At 44.0% G+C, this 23,313-nt stretch overlaps 1 protein-coding gene across 1 annotated transcript in view; it reads right to left on the reverse strand.

The window, feature by feature from the left end:
* GK5 (glycerol kinase 5) overlaps positions 1-20,606 on the reverse strand; it is a 117,622-nt gene extending 97,016 nt beyond the window's left edge. Inside the window, exons 1-3 of the mRNA XM_077130306.1 lie at positions 20,370-20,606; positions 17,003-17,096; positions 15,223-15,298 (exon numbers count right to left, since the gene is read on the reverse strand). Of these exons, the coding sequence (XP_076986421.1) occupies positions 15,223-15,298; positions 17,003-17,096; positions 20,370-20,522 (323 nt within the window). The 5' untranslated portion in view covers positions 20,523-20,606. The remainder of the gene's footprint in view (positions 1-15,222; positions 15,299-17,002; positions 17,097-20,369) is intronic.
* Positions 20,607-23,313: the final 2,707 nt, after the last annotated feature.

Consider the following 23,313-nt stretch of genomic DNA (forward strand, 5'->3'; position numbering starts at 1 on the left):
AAAAAACATGAGCTGGCAAGAGGAGGTGCTGGCTGGCCTTAGAACGAACAGACTGTTCCACAAGGTCGTCTGTCTCCCTCTCATCTTAAAAACAACAAGAAGTACTTTCTCTTGTAAGTACTTCTTACAGGAACCGCGCCCACTGCTGTGCAGTGATTCCTGTAGGTTTGGCCAGAACCACACCCCACAGTGGCTCAAAGGCCCAGTGAGCACAACAAGGCTCCGTTAATTTAAGGTAAAAGAAACACAAAGCCTTCTGTGGGTTTTTCCCTGAAAATACCTAGTATTTCAGTTTTTACAAACAAAGAACAATTCCAAAACTCATGAAAGAATACAAACATTAAAAAAAAAAAGCCATAAAGAATAATCAAGGAGAGTTAACTCACAATTAATTTCTTTTAGGAGTAGGAAGAAATCATATTTATCCTTTCCTTAACATCAGTAAAGTAACTGAACTGTTCCCTTCTAATTAGAAGATTACCTTTCTAATCTCCTAACAATGACGTACAGCCTAGTCATGCATAAACTTTGCCCCATAACACTTGACCTTGCTGTCATGAGTGATATTGGGGTAGGTAGTAAGGTTCTGATGAAAGAAATCTCTGCAGCCAATGACCTAATCTCCAATTCCAACTAAAAATGACTTTCCACAGTTCCAAGTAGCTTCTTTCCTAGGAACACTCTCCTGCCCCCAATTTCATACCATCCATTTCCCAGACTGTCATGGTCAGGTTCATGTGTCAACGTGGCCAAGTGATGGTAACCGTTTGTCTTGTTGGGCAAGTGCTGGCTTGTCTGTTGCAATTAGGACATTTCATAGAATTAAATCATGATCATGTCAGCTGCATCCACAGCTGATTCTATTTGTAATCAGCCAAAGGGGAGTGTCTTCTGCAATGAGTGATGCTTAATCTAATCACTGAAAGCCTTTCAAGGAGGATTCAGACGAGACAGGCTCTCTTCCTACTTCGGTTGGCGAGCCTCTCCTGTGAAGTTGGTCCAGATCCTCCATTGGAATCGGCTTCACAGCCTGCCCTGGGGATTTTGGACTCTGTGTTCCCACGGTCACATGAGACACTTTTATAAATTTTATATTTGCGAGTGTTCCCTGTTGATTCTTTGTACATCTTAGTACCAGGAGTGGTTCTTAAGAAACAGAATCTTAAAAATGGGTTTTCATGAATGGTTTTCTACTCTGACTGGACTCAAAAGCACTAAGGACTCTGATTCCCATAATCAGAATGACACTCCCAATCCATGGAGTGAGTTGGCAAAAGAGATAGTCAAAATATCACCATTTGATTTTCCTAAAGCTTCGCTTATATGAAGCCAGGTTCTGGGGGATAATGATTTTGACACCTTTACAGAGTTTTCTGGAAATAAGAGGTATAGAGACGTTGGCTGGTTGTTGTTAGATACACTGGCTGCATTAAAGGGATGGGTTTAAGACTTCAAACGAGAAGCTTAAGTGCCATCTGACAGAGTGGAAGTTTCTATGAGTATCCTGAAGGAAAATCTTATTTCCTGTAGCTGGAGACTTGAGATCTCTGAAAATCAGACTCAGAATCTTATTGTTGGAGTAGCAACTTTACAACGTACACTGAAATCTCAATGTTGCATGGTGTCTGCCAGTAAAGTGAAGGCATTGATCGGAAAGGAGTGGGACCCTGAAAAATGGGATGGAGACATATGGATTGATAATGATGTTGGGGGTGAGGTTGAAACCCTAGGTCATGCTGAGTCTTCTCTAGATAACCCTGTAATAGTTTGTCCTGAGGACATAACTACCCTACCTCCAGCCTGCCTTGAGGAGTTGGCGACTCAACCTCTTCCTGAAGGGATTAGCCCTAAAGTGATTAATCCTGACTCACCAGATGAAACTGCAAATGAAGGCCCTGAAGTAAATGGCTTGGAAGATATTTCTAATTCTTTTCATGAACCAACCCACCACCCCTCATTTCTTCCAGACCTTTAACTAGACTAAAGTTCCAACAGGCCAGTAAAGGTAAGATACAAAGTATCACACATGAGGAGGTATGCTATACTCCAAAAGAACTATGTGAGTTTTCCAATTTATATAGACAGAAATCAGGGGAATATGTGTGGCAATGAATTTTAAGAGTGTGGGATAATGGTGGGAGGAATATAAGGCTGTATCAGGCTGAATTTATTAATATGGGCCCACTAAGCAGAGATTCTGTATTCAATGTTACAGCTCAAGGGGTTAGAAAAGGTATTAACAGTTTGTTTGGATGGATGGTTGAAACATGGATCAAAAAAAGGTGGCCGACATTACCTGAGGTTGAAATGCCAGAACTGCCCTGGTATAATGTAGATGAGGAGATGCAGAAGCTTAGAGAGATGGGAATGTTAGAGTGGATTTATCATGCAGAGCCTGCTCTTACACCCCAGGAATGTCCAGAGGATGCACCTTTTACCAAACAGTGAGAAACAAATTTGTGAGACTAGTGCCATCATCCCTGAAGAGCTCTGTAGTTGCACTTCTCTATAGGTCAGATATTACTGTAGGAACTGCTGTCACTGAGCTGGAATCCTTAAACACAATGGGGATGACCAGATCCTGAGTTGGCAGAAGCCAAATGGCAGCACTTAATTGCCAAAGACAGGGTAGATGTGGCTATTTAGTAGACAGCAAACTCAAAGCAGGCATCAAAATTATATGACTCATAGAGATTTGTGGCAATGGCTAGTAAATCATGGGGTACCTAGAAATACAATACAAAGGCAGTCTACTAAAATTCTTCTTCAAGCTGTATAAACAAAAGAATTCTAGGTCAAGTGAACAGAAGTCTAACCTGAATTACAAAAACACAGAGTCACGGCCCCTTAATCAATTTCCAGATTTGAAACAGTTTACAGACCCTGAGCCCCTTGAATGAAGGGGAGCCCAGGTCCCTATGGGGAAGAAACCTGTTACACTGCCACAAATTTATACTGTTAATCTTCCTCCAAGCCTTCCCCAAGGAGACCGACAGCCTTTTACCAGGGTAACTGTGGACTGGGGAAAAGAAAATAATCAGATATTTTGGGGATTATTAGACACTGGTTCAGAAGTGACATTAATTCCAGGGGATCCAAAACGTCACTCTGGTCCAGCAGTCAGAGTGGGGACTTATGGAGGCCAGGTGATCAATGGGGTTTTAGCTCAGGTCCATCTCACAGTGGGTCCAGCGGGTCCCCAAACCCATTCTGTACTTATTTCTCCAGTTCCAGAATGTATAATTGGTACAGACATACTGGCAACTGGTAGAATCCCCACATTGGCTCTCTAACTCATGCAGTGAAGGGTATTACAGTGGGAAAGGCCAAGTGGAAGCCACTAGAACTGCCCCTACCAAGCAAAATAGTAAATCAGAAACAATACCGGATTCCTGGAGGGACTGCAGAGATTACTGCCACTCTTAAGGACTTGAAGGATGCAGGGGTGGTGATTCCCACCACATCCCCATTCAGCTCTCCTATTTGGCCTGTGCAGAAAACAGACGGGTCTTGGAGAATGACAGTGGATTATCATAAGCTCAACCAGGTGGTAACTCCAATTGCAGCTGCTGTTCCAGATCTGGTATCATTGCTTGAGGAAATCAATACATCCCCTGGCACCTGGTATGCAGCTATTGATCTGGCAAACACTTTTTCTCAATAGCTATTAGTAAGGACCACCAGAAAAAGTTTGCTTTCAGCTGGCAAGGTCAGCGATATACTTTCACTGTCCTACCTCAGGGATATATCAACTCTCCAGCCCTATGTCATAATCTTGTCCACTGGGACCTTGGTCGTTTCTCCCTCCCACAAGACATCACACTGGTCCATTATATTGATGATATCATGTTGATTGGACCTAGGAAGCAAGAAGTGGCAACTACTCTGGACTTATTAGGAAGGCATTTGCGTGTCAGAGGAAGGGAGATAAATCCATCAAAAATACAGGAGCCGCTCTTTCTCTGCCGGCCCGCCGCGCGGCGCCCACACCCCGCAGCAGCCGACCCGCCCACCCTCCTTCTCCCCCCTCTTCCCCCTCCTGCTCCGGCGGCTCTCCAACCACCACGGTGCCCTCTTCCCCCGCCTTCACCGTGCTCCTCCGCCACCAGCCTCGACAGCCTTGCCGCCCTCACCTTTCCTCCTCCAGAACAGCTACTGGGGGAGTGGAGATAATACAGAGCAGCTCCCGGAGCCATGACGGAGATCAAAAGGACAGCGTACCCCATCATGGAACGGCTGACTGTCTGGGAGAACCAGCTTCAGTGAGAACACCGAGGGACGCGGGCTTTCCTGGGTGGGACGGTAAGCGGCCGGAGTCCCTCCCTTCCTCCTTCCCAGGCCAGCTGGAAGAATTGGGTAGGTGGTCCCCTCAGGTCGCGGCGGCTGGTGTCCCCACCACGCGAGGCCCCCCGGACCAACTGAAAGAGTTGGGTCAGAAATCCCCAGACTGCGGAGAACGGTGACCAGGGGGTCCCTTCCAAACACGTGACTCCCTGGTCCGCCTGGGAACAGTGCACTCTCCCGGGCTGCGACAGCTGGCGCCCTTCCGCCACGCTTGGCGCCCCGGGCCGACTAGGAAATTTGGTCGGGCGCTCTCACGTGCTGCGGCGGCTGGCGACCCTCCCCGCGTTCAGACCCCCGGGCCGGCTGGCACTCTTCCAAGACGCTTCGGCTGCCAAACCTCCCCTACGGTGAGAGTTTTCCAGAGTTAAAGGACCCACAGCAACTTTTACTGGTGGATCCCGTAGACAAACGTGTGCCACGAGCGCCACCTACTGGGCAGGATAAGAAAAACAGAACCCAGAGATTTCACAGAAAAATCTTACAACCTGTGGGTTCCAACACTCAGGGAAATCTGACTAAATGCCCAGACGCCAGCAGAAGATAACGGATCACGCTCAGAAAATTGAAAATATGGCCCAGTCAAAGGAACAAACCAATAGTTCAAATGAGATACAGGAGCTGAAACAACTAATGCTGAATATACGAACAGATATGGAAAACCTCTTCAAAAACGAAATCGATAAACTGAGGGAGGACATGAAGAAGACATGGGCTGAACATAAAGAAGAAATAGAAAAACTGAAAAAACAAATCACAGAGCTTATGGAAGTGAAGGATAAAGTAGAAAAGATGGAAAAAACAACGGATACCTACAATGATAGATTTAAAGAGACAGAAGATAGAATTAGTGATTTGGAGGATGTAACATCTGAATTCCAAAAAGAAACAGAAACTATCGGGAAAAGAATGGAAAAATTTGAACAGGGTATCAGGGAACTCAAGGACAATATGAACCGCACAAATATATGTGTTGTGGGTGTCCCAGAAGGAGAAGAGAAGGAAAAAGGAGGAGAAAAACTAATGGAAGAAATTATCACTGAAAATTTCCCAACTCTTATGAAAGACCTAAAATTACAGATCCAAGAAGTGCAGTGCACCCCAAAGAGATTAGACCCAAATAGGCGTTCCCCAAGACACTTATTAGTTAGAATGTCAGAGGTCAAAGAGAAAGAGAGGATCTTGAAAGCAGCGAGAGAGAAGCAATCCATCACATACAAGGGAAACCCAATAAGACTATGTGTAGATTTCTCAGCAGAAACCATGGAAGCTAGAAGACAGTGGGATGATATATTTAAATTACTAAAAGAGAAAAACTGCCAACCAACACTCCTATATCCAGCAAAATTGTCCTTCAAAAATGAGGGAGAAATTAAAACATTCTCAGACAAAAAAATCACTGAGAGAATTTGTGACCAAGAGACCAGCTCTGCAAGAAATACTAAAGGGAGCACTAGAGTTAGATACAAAAAGACAGAAGAGAGAGATATGGAGAAGAGTGTAGAAAGAAGGAAAGTCAGACATGATATATATAACACAAAAGACAAAATGGTAGAGGAAAATATTATCCAAACAGTAATAACTCTAAATGTTAATGGACTGAATTCCCCAATCAAGGACATAGACTGGCAGAATGGATTAAAAAACAGGATCCTTCCATATGCTGTCTACAGGAAACGCATCTTAGACCCAAAGATAAATATAGGTTGAAAATGAGAGGTTGGGAAAAGATATTTCATGCAAATAACAACCAGAAAAGAGCAGGAGTGGCTATACTAATATCCAACAAATTAGACTTCAAATGTAAAACAGTTAAAAGAGACAAAGAAGGACACTATCTACTAACAAAAGGAACAATTAAACAAGAAGACATAACAATCATAAATATTTACGCACCGAACCAGAATGCCCCAAAATACGTGAGGAATGCACTGCAAACACTGAAAAGGGAAATAGACTCATATACCATAATAGTTGGAGACTTCAATTCACCACTCTCATCAATGGACAGATCATCTAGACAGAGAATCAATAAAGAAATAGAGAATCTGAATATTACTATAAATGAGCTAGACTTAACAGACATCTATAGGACATTACATCCCACAACAGCAGGATACACCTTTTTTTCAAGTGCTCATGGATCATTCTCAAAGATAGACCATATGCTGGGTCACAAAGCAAGTCTTAACAAATTTAAAAAGATTGAAATCATACACAACACTTTCTCGGATCATAAAGGAATGAAGTTGGAAATCAATAATAGGCGGAGGGCCAGAAAATTCACAAATACATGGAGGCTCAACAACACACTCTTAAACAACAAGTGGGTCAAAGAAGAAATTGCAAGAGAAATTAGTAAATACCTCGAGGCGAATGAAAATGAAAACACAACATCTCAAAACTTATGGGACGCAGCAAAGGCAGTGCTAAGAGGGAAATTTATTGCCCTAAATGCCTTTATCAGAAAAGAAGAAAAGGCAAAAATGCAGGAATTAACTGTCCACTTGGAAGAACTGGAGAAAGAACAGCAAACTAATCCCAAAGCAAGCAAAAGGAAAGAAATAACAAAGATTAGAGCAGAAATAAATGAAACTGAAAACATGAAAACAATAGAGAAAATCAATAAGACTGATGGGCCCTTAGCAAGATTGACAAAAAGAAGAAGAGAGAGGATGCAAATAAATAAGATCAGAAATGGAAGAGGAGACATAACTACTGACCTCACAGAAATAAAGGAGGTAATAACAGGATACTATGAACAACTTTACGCTAATAAATACAACAATTTAGATGAAATGGACGGGTTCCTGGAAAGACATGAACAACCAACTTTGACTCAAGAAGAAATAGATGACCTCAACAAACCAATCACAAGTAAAGAGATTGAATTAGTCATTCAAAAGCTCCCTAAAAAGAAAAGTCCAGGACCAGACGGCTTCACAGGTGAATTCTATCAAACATTCCAGAAGGAATTAGTACCAACTCTCCTCAAACTCTTCAAAAAAATCGAAGTGGAGGGAAAACTACCTAATTCATTCTATGAAGCCAACATCACCCTCATACCAAAACCAGGCAAAGATATTACAAAAAAAGAAAACTACAGACCAATCTCTCTAATGAATATAGATGCAAAAATCCACAATAAAATTCTAGCAAATCGTATCCAACAACACATTAAAAGAATTATACATCATGACCAAGTAGGATTCATCCCAGGTATGCAAGGATGGATCAACATAAGAAAATCAATTAATGTAATACACCACATCAACAAATCAAAGCAGAAAAATCACATGATCATCTCAATTGATGCAGAGAAGGCATTTGACAAGATTCAACATCCTTTCCTGTTGAAAACACTTCAAAAGATAGGAATACAAGGGAACTTCCTTAAAATGATAGAGGGAATATATGAAAAACCCACAGCTAATATCATCCTCAATGGGGAAAAATTGAAAACTTTCCCCCTAAGATCAGAAACAAGACAAGGATGTCCACTATCACCACTATTATTCAACATTGTGTTAGAAGTTCTAGCCAAAGCAATTAGACAAGAAAAAGAAATACAAGGCATCAAAATTGGAAAGGAAGAAGTAAAACTATCACTGTTTGCAGACGATATGATACTATACGTCGAAAACCCGGAAAAATCCACAACAAAACTACTAGAGCTAATAAATGAGTACAGCAAAGTAGCAGGCTACAAGATCAACATTCAAAAATCTGTAGCTTTTCTATACACTAGTAATGAACAAGCTGAGGGGGAAATCAAGAAATGAATCCCATTTACAATCGCAACTAAAAGAATAAAATACCTAGGAATAAATTTAACCAAAGAGACAAAAAACCTATATAAAAAAAACTACAAAAAAACTGCTAAAAGAAATCACAGAAGACCTAAATAGATGGAAGGGCATACCGTGTTCATGGATTGGAAGACTAAATATAATTAAGATGTCAATCCTACCTAAACTGATCTACAGATTCAATGCAATACCAATCAAAATCCCAACAACTTATTTTTCAGAATTAGAAAAACCAATAAGCAAATTTATCTGGAAGGGTAGGGTGCCCCGAATTGCTAAAAACATCTTGAGGAAAAAGTACGAAGCTGGAGGTTTCGCGATGCCGGACTTTAAGGCATATTATGAAGCCACAGTGGTCAAAACAGCATGGTATTGGCATAAAGATAGATATATCGACCAATGGAATCTAATAGAGTGCTCATATATAGACCCTCTCATCTATGGACATTTGATCTTTGATAAGGCAGTCAAGCCAACTCACCTGGGACAGAATAGTCTCTTCAATAAATGGTGCCCAGAGAACTGGATATCCATATGTAAAAGAATGAAAGAAGACCCGCATCTCACACCTTATACAACAGTTAACTCAAAATGGATCAAAGATCTAAACATTAGGTCTAAGATCATAAAACAGTTAGAGGAAAATGTAGGGAGATATCTTATGAATCTTACAACTGGAGGTGGTTATGGACCTTAAACCTAAAGCAAGAGCACTGAAGAAAGAAATAAATAAATGGGAGCTCCTCAAAATTAAACACTTTTGTGCATCAAAGAACATCATCAAGAAAGTAGAAAGACACCCTACACAATGGGAGATAATATTTGGAAATGACATATCAGATAAAGGTCTAGTATCCAGAATATATAAAGAGATTGTTCAACTCAACAACAAAAAGACAGCCAACCCAATTACAAAATGGGAAAAAGATTTGAACAGACACCTACCAGAAGAGGAATTACGGATGGCCAACAGGCACATGAAGAAATGCTCAATGTCCCTGGCCATTAGAGAAATGCAAATCAAAACCACAATGAGATATCATCTCACACCCACCAGAATGGCCATTATCAACAAAACAGAAAATGACAAGTGCTGGAGAGGATGCGGAGAAAGAGGCACACTTATCCACTGTTGGTGGGAATGTCAAAGGGTACAACCACTGTGGAAGGCAGTTTGGCGGTTCCTCAAAAAGCTGAATATAGAATTGCCATACGACCCAGCAATACCATTGCTAGGTATCTACTCAAAGGACTTAAGGGCAAAGACACAAACGGACATTTGCACACCAATGTTTATAGCAGCGTTATTTACAATTGCAAAGAGATGGAAACAGCCAAAATGTCCATCAACAGAAGAATGGCTAAATAAACTGTGGTATATACATACGATGGAATATTATGCAGCTTTAAGACAAGATAAACTTATGAAGCATGTAATAACATGGATGGACCTAGAGAATATTATGCTGAGTGAGTCCAGCCAAAAACTAAAGGACAAATACTATATGGTCCCACTGATGTGAACGGACATTCGGGAATAAACTTGAAATATGTCATTGGTAACAGAGTCCAGCAGGAGTTAGAAACAGGGTAAGATAATGGGTAATTGAAGCAGAAGGGATACTGACTGTGCAACAGGACTAGATACAAAAACTCAAAAATGGACAGCACAATAATACCTAATTGTAAAGTAATCATGTTAAAACACTGAATGAAGCTGCATCTGAGCTATAGGGTTTTTTTGTTGTTGTTTTTTACTATTATTACTACTTTTATTTCTTTTCTCTATATTAACATTTTATATCGTTTTCTGTTGTGTTGCTAGTTCCTCTAAACCGATGCAAATGTACTAAGAAACGATGATTATGCATCTATGTGATGATGTTAAGAATTACTGAGTGCATATGTAGAACGGTATGATTTCTAAATGTTGTGTTAATTTCTTTTTTTTTCTTTTTTTTCTTTCTTTCCGTTAATAAAATAAAAAAAATAATAAATTAAAAAAAAAAATACAGGGGCCTTCCACCTCAGTGAAATTTCTAGGTGTCCAGTGGTGTGGGGCATGTCAAGATATCCCTTCTAAGGTGAAAGATAAGTTGATGCACCTGGCCCCTTTACAACCAAAAAAGAGGCACAACGCCTAGTTGGTCTCTTTGGATTTTGGCGACAACATATTCCTCATTTGGATGTGCTACTCTGGCCCATTTATCGAGTGACCAGAAAAGCTGCTAATTTTGAGTAGGGACCTGAACAAGAGGCTCTGCGACAGGTCCAGGCTGCTGTGCAAGCTGCTCTGCCACTTGGGCCGTATGATCCAGCAGACCCAATGGTGCTGGAAGTGTCAGTGGCAAACAGAGATACTGTCTGGAGCCTTTGGCAGGCCCCTATAGGAGAATAACAATGCAGACCCTTACGATTTTGGAGCAAAGACTTATCATCTGCTGCAGATAACTACTCTCCTTTTGAGAAACAGCTTTTGGCCTGCTACTGGGCCTTAGTAGAGACTGAACACTTAACCATGGGCCACCAAGTTACCATGAGACCTGAGTTGCCTATCATGAGCTGGGTATTGTCTGACCCACCAAGCCATGAAGTTGGGCGCACACAGCAGCACTCTATTGTAAAATGGCAATGGTATATATGAGATAGAGCCAAAGCAGGTCCTGAAGGCACAAGTAAGTTACATAAGGAAGTTGCCCAAATGCCCATGGTTTCCACTCCTGCCACATTACCTTCTCTTTCCCAGACCAGAGGTATGGCCTCTTGGGGAGTTCCTTACAGTGAAATGACTGAGGAAGAGAAAACTTGGGCCTGGTTTACAGATGATTCAGCACAATAGGCAGGTACCACCTGAAAGTGGACAGCTGGAGCACTACAACCCCTTTCTGGGATGTCCTTGAAGGACAGTGGTGAGGGGAAATCCTCCCAGTGGACAGAACTTCGAGCAGTGCACCTGGATGATCATTTTGCTTGGAAGGATAACTGGCCAGAGGTGTGTTTGTATACTGACTCAAGGGCTGTTGCTAATGGTTTGGCTGGATGATCAAGGATTTGGAAAGACCATAATTGGAAAATTGGTGACAAAGAGGTCTGGGGAAGAAATATGAGGATAGACCTTTCTGAGTGGGCTGAAAACATGAACATATTTGCGTCCCATGTGATTGCGCACCAGAGGGTGACTTCAGTAGAGGAAGGTTTTCATAATCAAGTGGATAAGATGACCTGTTCCGTGGATACCAGTCAGCCTCTTTCCCCAGCAACTCCTGTCATCACCCAATGGGCTCATGAACAAAGTGGTCATGGTGGTAGGGATGGAAGTTATGCATGGGCTCAGCAACATGGATTTCCACTCACCAATGCTGGCTTGGCTACAGCCACTGCTGAGTGCCCAATCTGCCAGCAGCAGAGACCCACACTCAGCCCCCGATATGACACCATTCCCCGAGGTGACCAGCCAGCTACATGGTGGCAGGTTGATTACACTGGACCACTCCCTTCATGGAAAGGGCAGCGATTTGTTCTAACTGGAATAGACACATACCTTGGATGTGGGTTTGCTTTCCCTGCACGCAATGCTTCTGCCAAAACTACCATCCGTGGCCTTACAGAATGCCTTATCTATCGTCATGGCATTCCACATAGCATTGCTTCTGATCAAGGGACACACTTCACAGCAAATGAAGTGCGGGAATGGGCAGAGGCTCATGTAATTCTCTGGTCTTACCATGTTCCCCATCATCCAGAAGCAGCTGGATTGTTAGAACAGTGGAATGGCCTTTTGAAAACTCAATTTGGTGCCAACTAGGTGGCAATACCTTGAAAGGCCGGGGTAATGTTCTCCAGGAAGGTGTATATGCTGTGAATCAGCGTCCGCTGTATGGTACTGTTTCTCCCATAGCCAGGATCATGGGTCCAGGAACCAAGGGGTGGATATGGGAGTGGTACCACTCACTATTACCCCTAATGATCCACTAGCAAAATTTTTGCTTCCTGTCCCTGTGACCCTGAGCTCTGCTGGTCTACAGGTTTTAGTTCCAAAATGGGGAGTGCTTCCACCAGGAAAAACAACAATGATTCCACTGAACTGGAATCTAACATAAGTGGGTTACTTATGCCACTGGATCAACAAGCCAAGAAGGGGATTCAATTATAGTCTGGGGTGATTGACCCTGACTATCAGGGGGAAGTAGGACTGCAACTACATACTGGACGTAAAGAAGAGTTTTCTCAGAATATAGGCGATCCCCTAGGGCGTCTTTTAGTACTACCATGCCCTGTGATTAAAATCAATGGAAAACTGCAACAACCCATTCCAGGCAGGACTACCAATGGCTCTGAAACTTCAGGAATGAAGGTTTGGGTCACCCCACCAGGCAAAGAACTGTGGCCAGCTGAAGTGCTTGCTGAGGGTAAAGGGAACAAGGAATGGGTAGTGGAAGAAGGTAGTTATAAATATGAACTTCAACCATGTGATCAGTTACAGAAACGAGGACTGTAATGCTGTTTTGTTCATGTTATGCTATTTAAGTTGTAAGATATCAAGTTTAAGAATGAATGTTGCCCAAGGATTTACATCCTATTCTGGAGAGATTTAATGTGTTTCCAGTTATATGCAGGACAGTTGAGTACTGTTAGGTGAAAGAAAAAAAAGTGTGTTTTATTGTTTTTTAATTAGACATTAGGTATGGTTTAAGGTGGTATGTATAGCTGCCAAGTTGACAAGGGGTGGACTGTCATGGTCAGGTTCATGTGTCAACTTGGCCAAGTGGTGGTACCTGTTTGTCTTGTTGGGCAAGTGCTGGCTTGTCTGTTGCAATGAGGACATTTCATAGAATTAAATCATGATTATGTCAGCTGCATCCACAGCTGATTCCATTTGTAATCAGCCAAAGGGGAGTGTCTTCTGCAAAGAGTGATGCTTTATCTAATCACTGAAAGCCTTTTAAGGAGGATTCAGAAGAGACAGGCTCTCTTCCTGCTTCGGTTGGCAAGCCTCTCCTATGGAGTTGGTCCAGACTCTCCACTGAAATCGTTGGCTTCACAGCCTGCCCTGCAAATTTTGGACTCTGCATTTCCAGGTCATGTGAGACACTTTAATAAATTTTATATTTGCAAGTGTTTCCTGTTGATTCTGTTTCTTTAGAGAACCCTAACTAATACACAGACTTACTGTGGTCCTCCTTTGTCAACTCTTTCCCTCCCTGATTCCCCTTTAAATCTGGGAGGAAAAAAACATATTCAGTCCTCTACCTTCCTCTCTTCTGTCCTTATGATCTGTCTCAGACTTCAGCAAAGACAATGGTTCCCAACCAGGGTTAATTCTGTGATATCTGGCGACAGTTTTAGTTGTCACAGCTGGGAGAGTGCTACTGACATCTAGTGGGCAGGGGCTGGGGATACTGCTAAATAGCCCACAACGCCCAGGACAAACTCAACCACAAAAATCATCTGACTCAAGTGGTCACTGTGCCACTGTTTAGAGACTCTGATGTATGCAGAAGACTTCAATCCATTCATTCCATCACCTGAGAAATATATTACCTATTTAAGACCTCTATTTCTAAGGCACTGGAAGGAAAAGAGGATGAACTGGAGTTCATCAACCTGAACTACAGGATGCTCTGGAAGAGAGTGTGCCTGGGCAGAAGAGATACACCATGGCCCCCGGCTCAACCTAGGCCAGGCCAAGGTTACAATCACTTTTAGAACATTCCTGCATTCACATGTCCAAAACCAAACACTAACATCTTCCCTTCTTACCTTTGCCAGTTCCTACCCCACACCTAAGCAGGTTCTCCTCACATGCTCCCTACCACATCCTACCAAAGATCAAGGCCAGAAGTACTGACACATTTAAATTTCTTCCTCTCGCCTAATACCGTAAAGGCCACATCTTTATGAACTGACCCTGACTCTACTCCTCACTACTCCTGCTCCTCCTTTACCTGCCACTGCTCTCCCCATTGCTGCAAGCTCAGGTTAGTGCTCCATAACAAAGATGCCTTTACAGCCATTTGTAAGACCTGGAACCAGAAGGATGACCCGAAATCTTGGCTCTGTTTACTACTTGAGGGATTCTGTGCAACTTACTCATTTCTCTAAGCTTCAGTTTCTTTCTATATAAAAACAGATAGAATTTGGGATGATGGAAAAGTTTTGGTAATGGGTGTTGGTGATGGTAGCATAACATTGTGAATGTAATTAACACCACTGAATTATATATTTAACCACAGTTAAAATAGGACATTTTTAGTTGTATGTATGGTATCAGAATTAAAAACTGGAAAAAAAAAAAAACGCTTAGAACTATACAACACAAACAGTAAAATTGTGTATTCTGTGGACTATAGTTAGTAGTATAATTATAATATTGTTTCATCAACTGTAATAAAAGTATATCACACTAATACAAAGTATTAATAATAGGGAAATTATGTGAGGGTTTGTATGAGAACTCTGAACTTTCTGCATGAATTTTCTATAAACCTATAGCTTCTACAACAACAACAACAAGCAAACATAATACCTAACTATCATATTTGTTGAAAGGATAATGGAATATAGCATAGTGCCTGGAGAATCACAGGTATTCAATATACAGCATTCATGATACTATAATTGTATTTAACCTATACACACATCATATGCTATTTACACTCAAATTCTAAATTTGCAGTAGGCTAAAAATACAAACCATAATCAAAGTATTGTGTTTCTGCAATTTGTCAGGTTCCCCTGATTCTTTTCAGATATAAGCTAATTTTTTAGATCTTCAATCTATGCACACTGGAAAAGCTAAGCTACCCTTAAAAAAAAAAAGGGAATGGAAAAGTTTAATGACAGAACAGTCTCTAAACCAATATTATTATTTTTAATACATGGAGCCCAGATGACATGCGGGAACATTTATTTAATTTTCATAAGCCAAAATGTAAGCCCGATATCCTCCCTGATAATTAACCAAAATTATTCTCAATTCCCAAAGTTAAAACTCCCTGAATAGGTCTCATAGCAATGTATTCACTGTGGCACGAACCCAGCAATAGCAGTATCTGTCACTCACTGCACTTACCTATTCCATGTAGTGAAAGTTGCTCTCTGTGTTGAAATGCCAAGACCAACAATTTGAGTCATCTCTATTCCTGCAGCTAAAAGCAAAGATACATAAAACACATATTTAAAAGCATTGTTTTGTGTGTGTGTTTAACAATATTACAGTATAGAACAGAAAACAGTCAACATAATTTTTATGAAAAACATCAGGAGTTAATAAGTAAAACATTACTAAAATGATTTTGTAGTATTTTTTACTTAAGAAAAATTCTAATAACAATAAAATGTCTTCTTACTTGAAATGCTAGAAAAAGATAAACAATACTAAAAGCAAGCTGAAGTGTATCTTCTTCTTAATGATACTAAGAGATTGGATCTTAATTTAAGCTATGACCAATCATACAAGAAGCTGGGTGACAGCAGTAAAGGAAAATCAAGTATAATTATTGAAGCTGAGATTTTATTTTCCACAGTAACTGATGCTTGGATGCAAGTTAAAACAAACATTTTGTCTTGATTTCTTATAATCAGCAATTTCAGTGCTCTATTTGATATTCTTTTACAAAGCAATTTATCCCATTGGGAAGATTTGGGACAACTTCAACCTGAGGGCTGAGGAAGACACATCATCACCTGTATAGTACTTTATCTAAAACAGTTTAACTTGAATTTAATCATGAGGAAATAATCAGATAACCCCAAACCGAAGGCAGTCTAATAAATTGGGCTGTACTTCTCAAAAACATCACTGTCATGAAGTACATGCTCTAGATTAAAGGAGACTCAACAGACTGACAGCTAAATGCAATGTTTCATCTTTCCCTGGACTCTGGATTGAAAGAAAAAAAAGTTATTAATGACATTGAGATCTGTAGAGAACACTGAAATTGAATATTAGAAAATAGCGTTTTAATTCTAAATTTCCTAAGCATGACAACTGCGTGTGATTACGTAGCAGATCACCTCTTTTCTTTGAAGATAATGAAGTATTTAGGGATGACAGTTTATAAGGTCTACAACTAACTCTTAAATGATTCAGAAAAAAAAATTAGTTTATAGTGAATGGTAAAGTAAAAATTATAAAACATGTTGTACAACGAGGTGAAGGACACACACACAAGTGTTCACTGTAGTATTCTCACTACTATTTTTTATAGGTCTTGAAACACATCAAACCAAAAACGTTAGGAGAAGCAATTCAGCCAGAAAACTAAGTTAAAGTCCTTTAAAAAATTACATTTATCAAGTCATCTTTTGCCATGTTCTTCAGGTAGATTTAAAAACTTCTTTATAGAACTAAGAATTTAGGCAATGCCTGTCGTCAGGAGAGCACTTTGCATCAAATACCCACACAGTGAAAATGCAAAACAAACAACAGGAAAAAAAACACCTCTTATTTTACAGTGGAGGAACCTCTGTTGTAAATTCATGACAGCAAGAATTGTGTGTTGCTGTAACTTTGTTTATAGCCCTCTGATATTTTGTACACAACAGGAAATCAAATCAGCACTAGCTAGAAGCTGGAATGAAGCTGCATAATGGAGGGTGAACGCTTATCCTGTAGCTGAAAAAAAAGACAAACTAGGGAACACAGTTGCTACTACCTAACCTGACATACTGGCTCACGGTTAACCACATGTTTCCTCTGAAAAAAGCAGGGAAAACATAACCCTAATAAAATATTATATGTATAATTATAACTTAGGAAAACCACAAAATACTATAGAAGCCCAAGGAACACTCTTACTTCAAACAAAACACACCTTAGGGATTGTTTTTATTTTTATAAATCTAATTACCTTTGACAGCTTCTTTTATTACAGCCACAAATTGAACCCAGAGAGCATCAGGATCAATTTCAACCCAGCCAAGTTGAGGAAAAAGACTTTCTACCTATTTGGGAAAAGAGATTCAGTAAAAACAATGTAGAGCAAGCCAGCAGTAACTGGGCCTTAAGACTGGTTAAAATAATTAACAACACGATTTTATTTATCTAATAAATTTTTAATATTAAAATTGAAGTGAAGGAAAATACATGAACGTAATCGAAAGGACTATACACCAAGTAACAGCAGGTATGTTTAGTTCATGGTCTTACAGATGATTTTAGCTTTCTTCCTTTTGTATCTTTACTTTTCTAAGTTTTCTACAATGAAGATGTGTATTTTCCAATAAGGAAAAAATCAGACTTTAGAACTATTAAAAATAAACAATGATTTGAGTTGCAGTTCAGGCTAAGATGGAGTGAGCACTCCCCGCAGAGATAAAACTTGAGCAGGATGTAGGAAGCAGCTCTCCCAGCTATCTCAAAGTAAACAGTAGCAGATACCTCTTACACCTCCCTCTCACTGATCACTAGCATTACAATCTACCCAATTTTTTACACCTTATCACCCCCATTATTTTCTTTTGTTGTTCTTATTTTTCACTCATCTGCCCATAGCCTGGATAAAGGGAGTGTCAGCCACTTTTTCACTTCTGTGAAAACAAGGTAGGAAAGGGAATGAATAACACTCAGAGGGAATGGGGGAGATTCCTCATGTTGGTTTTCCTTGTTTTTTTCGTCTCATACATGTGTGCCTCTGGCTGTCCCGTGGTTGTGGCAGCAGTGGTAACAGTGGTGTCAGCTGGGAGCCACAAATTGTAAACACTGGGGGAGGTAAAACTTCCTCTCCAATTAGAGGAGCTGTGGCCTGAAAGAAAGAGGTGAACCCCAAGTCTTTTTCTTCCTCCACATGTGTTCCTGCTCTCTACAGGCAGATATACAGGATGTGCATAGCAGAGTGGGGCAATGAAAACCCTAGCTTTCTAGCCAGAGAACCAAACAGGAGACTTTTACGGGAACTGAAAAACACCAGGAAAAGCTCAGGGGGGACGGAACTTCCTGATGCTCTGGAGAAGCTGGACCTTCTGCATTTCAGGACTTATCTGGCCCAGGGACACAACTGGAGATTGTAGGTTTTGAAAAGTTACCCAAAGTTACCCTAGTGCACTGAACCTTTGTAGAACCTTATATATTGTCCTAGGTATTCTTTAGGATTGGAAGGAATGGTTGTGGTTGGGATTTGGCAAGTTATGACAGTCAGCAATGTCTAACTGAACCTTGCGTAAGAGGGACTTCCAGAGTAGCCTCTCAACTCTATTTGAACTTTCTCAGCCACTGATACTTTGTTACCCTTCTTTCCCCTTTTGGTCAGGATGGCACTGTTGATTCCCCCCCCCCTTACCCCCCACCCCCACCCCACCCACGCCCAGGCCAGACTCATCCTTGGGAGTCACCTCCCACACCACCAGGCAGACTTTCACCCCTAGATGTCACGTCCCACGTAGAGGGGAGGACAATGGTTTCACTTGCAGAGCTGTGCTCTCTGCTTTGTAAGGCCCACCTATGCCGTAAGCAATTTTCATGTCAGCTACTCACTGTAAGCCACCCCACTTGTAAATTCTCCAAACACCTTTGTAATGTTCACTTGAGAAAAGAAACACAATCAAGTTCTGTGTCTAATCCGTGGGGCCCCATGAAGCAAACTGAAACCATAATACTTTGATAACTGTCATTCAGTTATTTATTCAGCACCATGAAGTAACAGACCAAACGCTAAGTAGCAATGGGCCCTCTTCCCCAAGGACCCAAGCTATGTGCAGTGGAGAACCAGTTTTTTTCTTTTTTTCTCTCACATTTCTAATACATGTGAACCAATAATTTTTATGATACAAGTTTCTAGAAAATTAAAATGGAAAGATGATATACAAAATAAAAGCCCAAATTTTTATTACTGGAGTTAACAGACATAAAATTACTCTGCAAAAGTGCTACACAAATTTCTAAATGCTTAGTTTTTAAATTTCTTTCAACCCCAGCAGTTTGGGAACCACAATTTGATAAGCACTGTTATAAACTCCTACTACCGTTTAAGAAGCATTGCCATATACTCCTTAATCTAACACAGTGCTTCATTCTTTGAGGGCAGACATTTTTCGTCTTTATTTATTCACATATTTGCCCACTGGCCTCCTGCCACTCACAGAAATCTTGATTCATCTTTGAGATTTTCATTTATCTCACTTCTAAAACACGAATGATTCACCCCAAATTATACAGTATCTGTGAAACTTTGCATCCCCTAACAATTGTTTTCTTCCTTTGATTCCAAACACCTAAAACCCTTTTTAAAAAATCACTGCTTAAAACAAAAGTACTTTCTGCTAGACTCATAAGGGAGACCTGCAAAGGTATTACTGTATATATGAGAGACCCATAAAATGAACAGGAGCAGTGGCTGAAGGACACTGTCTCCTGTCACCCGCCCTTTCAGGTTGGGGTGAGAATGTGCCATGGGGGGCGGGGGTGGCAGCGTTCACGCACAGCTACTCAGAGGAGGGACCAAGGCGCGGCCGCAGCCCTGACCACTGTCCTGTTCTGACACCTGAATGTCCACTGTATCCTCAGAGCATCACTACGTACTACATGCATCCCGGCTGGACGTGCTTCTGGGCAACGGCAGCAGATGAAAAGTCCCTCCAAGGGAGGTGAGAAAACGGGAAGCCAGCGCTCCTGAGGAAGGGTTTATGTAGCTGCGGGTCCCCGTTCACACTTCTGACACAGAAAGATTTTGGTACAGGAAAGAAGAGTGAAGAACACTACATCCAACACATTTCTGGAGCCCTGACAACCGCGTTAGAAATCAACACTTCCTTTAAAGGAGGACAGAAGAACACCACCGCTCTGCCGGCTGCTGACCAGTGTCACGGTCCGAGGCGCCACCGATAAGGAGCCACAGAAGGGCTGGGCTTAGGGCGCACTCCCGGGCCGGGGTCCCCAGACCCTGCCCAACAGCTCCCGGACCCGCCGCACGCAACCAGGCGGGGCCGCCCTGGGCCGTTCACCACGCCGCGGAGGCTGGACGGTAACCGAGGTCCCACCAGCCCCGAACACGTGAGACGCAGACAGCGGTGGACGAGCTGCGGAGGGCACCGGCAAGTCCGGCCACCTCGCGCTGGACGCGCAGCCTGGCCGGCCCAGCGAGCCGCCGCGGACGCCAGGGGGGCCCGGGAGGCGCCTGCCGCGCCCACCGAGCCCAGCGCGGCCCTCGGCGGACCCGCCCCGGCGGGGTGGAGCCCGCCGCCGCCTCGGCCAGCCCCGCGCCGCGAGCCGCGCCCCGTCACCTTCTGCGCGCTGGAGCCGCGGATCCGCGCGGCCCGGTCGTAGACGTGGCAGCGAATCACCGAGCTGCCCACGTCCAGCCCCAGCACGAATCCCGCGCGCTGCGGGTCCCACGCGCCCGGCCTTGGGCGGCCCGCCTCCGCGCCTCCGGGCATCCCGGACCCTGGGCCCTCGCGCGCCTCGGCCGCAGCCGCCTGGGAGCTAGCGCGCCTCAGACGCCGCACCCGGCTCAGCCCGCTCCCGCCCAGCCCCGCCCGGGAGAGACCCGCCAGGCGGCCCAGGCCCCGCCCCCGCCGCGGGCCCCGCCCCGACGCCCTGACGTCACGCGTGCGCGGGGACGCCTGCCGAGCGCCTTCGTGGGTGCAGAGGTGAGGGGCGGGGCGGAGGTAAAGGACGGAGGGGAGGGGCGTGGCGAGGTGAGAGGCAGAGGTGAGGGGCGGGGCGAGGTGAGGGGCGGGGCAAGGTGAGGGGCAGAGATGAGATGAGGGGCGGGGCGAGGTGAGAGGCAGAGGTGAGGGGCGGGGCGAGGTGAGAGGCAGAGGTGAGGAGTGGGGCGAGGTGAGGGGCAGAGATGAGGTGAGGGGCGGGAGAGGTGAGGGGCAGAGATGAGGTGAGGGGCGGGGCGAGGTGAGAGGCAGAGGTGAGGGGCGGGGTGAGGTGAGGGGCGGGGCGAGGTGAGAGGCGGGGCGAGGTGAGGGGTAGAGGTGAGGGGTGGGGCAGGTGAGGGTCGGGGCGAGGTGAGCGGCCAGGTGGTAGACGTAAGGGCGCTTCTCATAAATGAAAAGGACCCGAGTATTGAGGCCCCCCACGCAGACCGATCCCGGCCGCACTGCGCAGAAAGAAGCCGCCTGGCTCCCACTTGAATGACCTTCTCCAGAAGGTCACAGTGGCAGGCACTGGATCGGCGGTGCCCACAGCGGGAGGTGTGACGACAGAAGGGGCGCACGAAGGACTCTCGGGGTAACCCTACACAAGTGGGAAGCCCAGGACTGTACACCAAACAGACAGACAAAAGAAACAAACTTACTATATATTAATTAGGACTTTTAAAAATAAAATTAAGGGAGCCTATGGCTTGAGACTAAAATGATACCGTGAACGTAAGCATTTACCTCCAAGGTAAGCATTTATCTCCAAGCCTTCTCAAGATGTCATTAAAATAAAGACATTCAACAGGTGTGTCTACAAGGACAAAGAGAAGAGGGGAGCAGACAGGGCGAGGCCATGTCAGTATGAACAATGGCGTGCAGGTGGCCTTGGCTTACGGGGAGGAGAAAACCAATCCCTCACTGCCTGTTGAGGTGACACCTCTCCCCTGAGCGCACTGCCCACGCACCCACCCACTTCACTAATTAAAGTGAAATGCTCCCCTGCATGGGGTGAAAGTCCCTGGCAACGTGGGACATAGGGTGGCCTCCCAGCCTTCGGGGCCAGGAGGGCCGGGCGCCCTGACCTCCTAGCTGCAGCAGGGCTGCCTTCTCCTGCACCCAAAGGCCTCGCAGAGCCCACTGGCCTGGCCTGCAGCCACCCCGTGGGTTCCTCCAAGCGCATAGCAAAGGGGCGGGACAGAGGCTGTGGAAGGGACAGGAGGCCTCTTGCCGCCAGCCCACCACCCTGCCTGGGTGGCAGTGGGGGGATGGAGTGGGCTGGGGGTGGCCCCTGGGGCAGGGTCCTGCTCTGCAGCGTGAGTGGCACTTGCCCATAGCCCTCCACAGCAACCAGCACTCTGGAAACCGGTGCCTGAAAACACTCATTATCTTCCTGTAAAATGGTGTGGGTTTGTGCTGATGTGAAAACATTTAACGTTGCAAACTGCTATGTCAAGTTAAAAGTACAGGGTTCATTTTGAACCAAATTGTTCTTTGGGGCAAAAAGAACCAAATCGTTCTTTGGGGCAAAGTGTCATGATAACCAACTGGCTTTCAGCCACCTGGACAGAAACAAAATAGCCAAATCACGTTCGCTTGGGAAGAGCGTGTCCTTTTCCTGTTAGACCCTGTCCCTCATTTGTTCCAGGTGGCCTCGGGAAGGGCCCTCATCACTGCTGATCTTTGGTCAATCATATATACATATTCAAGTCCTAATATTGTTATTTGAAATAAATGGCTAATGGGTTCCATTCACCACAAAGGAAATTGCTTTGTATTCCTCAACAAACTGAAGTTTCTTGGACCTGATACTTCCTTTGTAATCCTGTTCATAAATTAAAATCAATTATCTTTAATATTTTCAAAGAATCATAAACTGTGAGGACAGGGATCTTAGAAACCATTAAATCTGGTGTTTATTAATCTGTTTTAGATTTCAGATTACTCTGAGGCCCTGCTGGACAGCACGTGCTGGTTTGAAACTGCTGTATGCCCAGAAAAGCCATGCTCTGTTAATCCAGTCTTGTGGGCGCAGGCTTTGGTGGGCAGGACCTTTTGATTAGATTATTTCCGAGGTGGGTCTGGATTCGTTTACTGGAGTCTGTAAAAGAACTCAGAGGGAGAGCTCGGAGCCGACACAGAGAGCAGAGATGGCACCGGGACGCAGATGTGTGCAGACCTGGATCAGAGGGACGCAGATGTGCGCAGACCTGGAGTCAGAGGGACGCAGATGTGTGCAGACCTGGAGTCAGAGGGACGCGGGTGTGTGCAGACCTGGAGTCAGAGAGACGCGGATGTGTGCAGACCTGGATCAGAGGGACGCGGATGTGTGCAGACCTGGAGTCAGAGGGACGTGGCTGTGTGCAGACCTGGAGTCAGAGGGACGCAGAGGTGCGCAGACCTGGAGTCAGAGGGACGCGGATGTGCGCAGACCTGGAGTCAGAGGGACGGGGATGTGTGCAGACCTGGAGTCAGAGGGACGCGGATGTGTGCAGACCTGGATCAGAGGCTCAGAGACGGGCCGCTGGGGCCAGAAGCTGAAAGCTGCAAACCCAGGGGCAGAAGTCGCCCTGGGCCT

Source organism: Tamandua tetradactyla, chromosome 15, assembly GCF_023851605.1.
Source record: "Tamandua tetradactyla isolate mTamTet1 chromosome 15, mTamTet1.pri, whole genome shotgun sequence".
Taxonomy (NCBI): domain Eukaryota; kingdom Metazoa; phylum Chordata; class Mammalia; order Pilosa; family Myrmecophagidae; genus Tamandua; species Tamandua tetradactyla.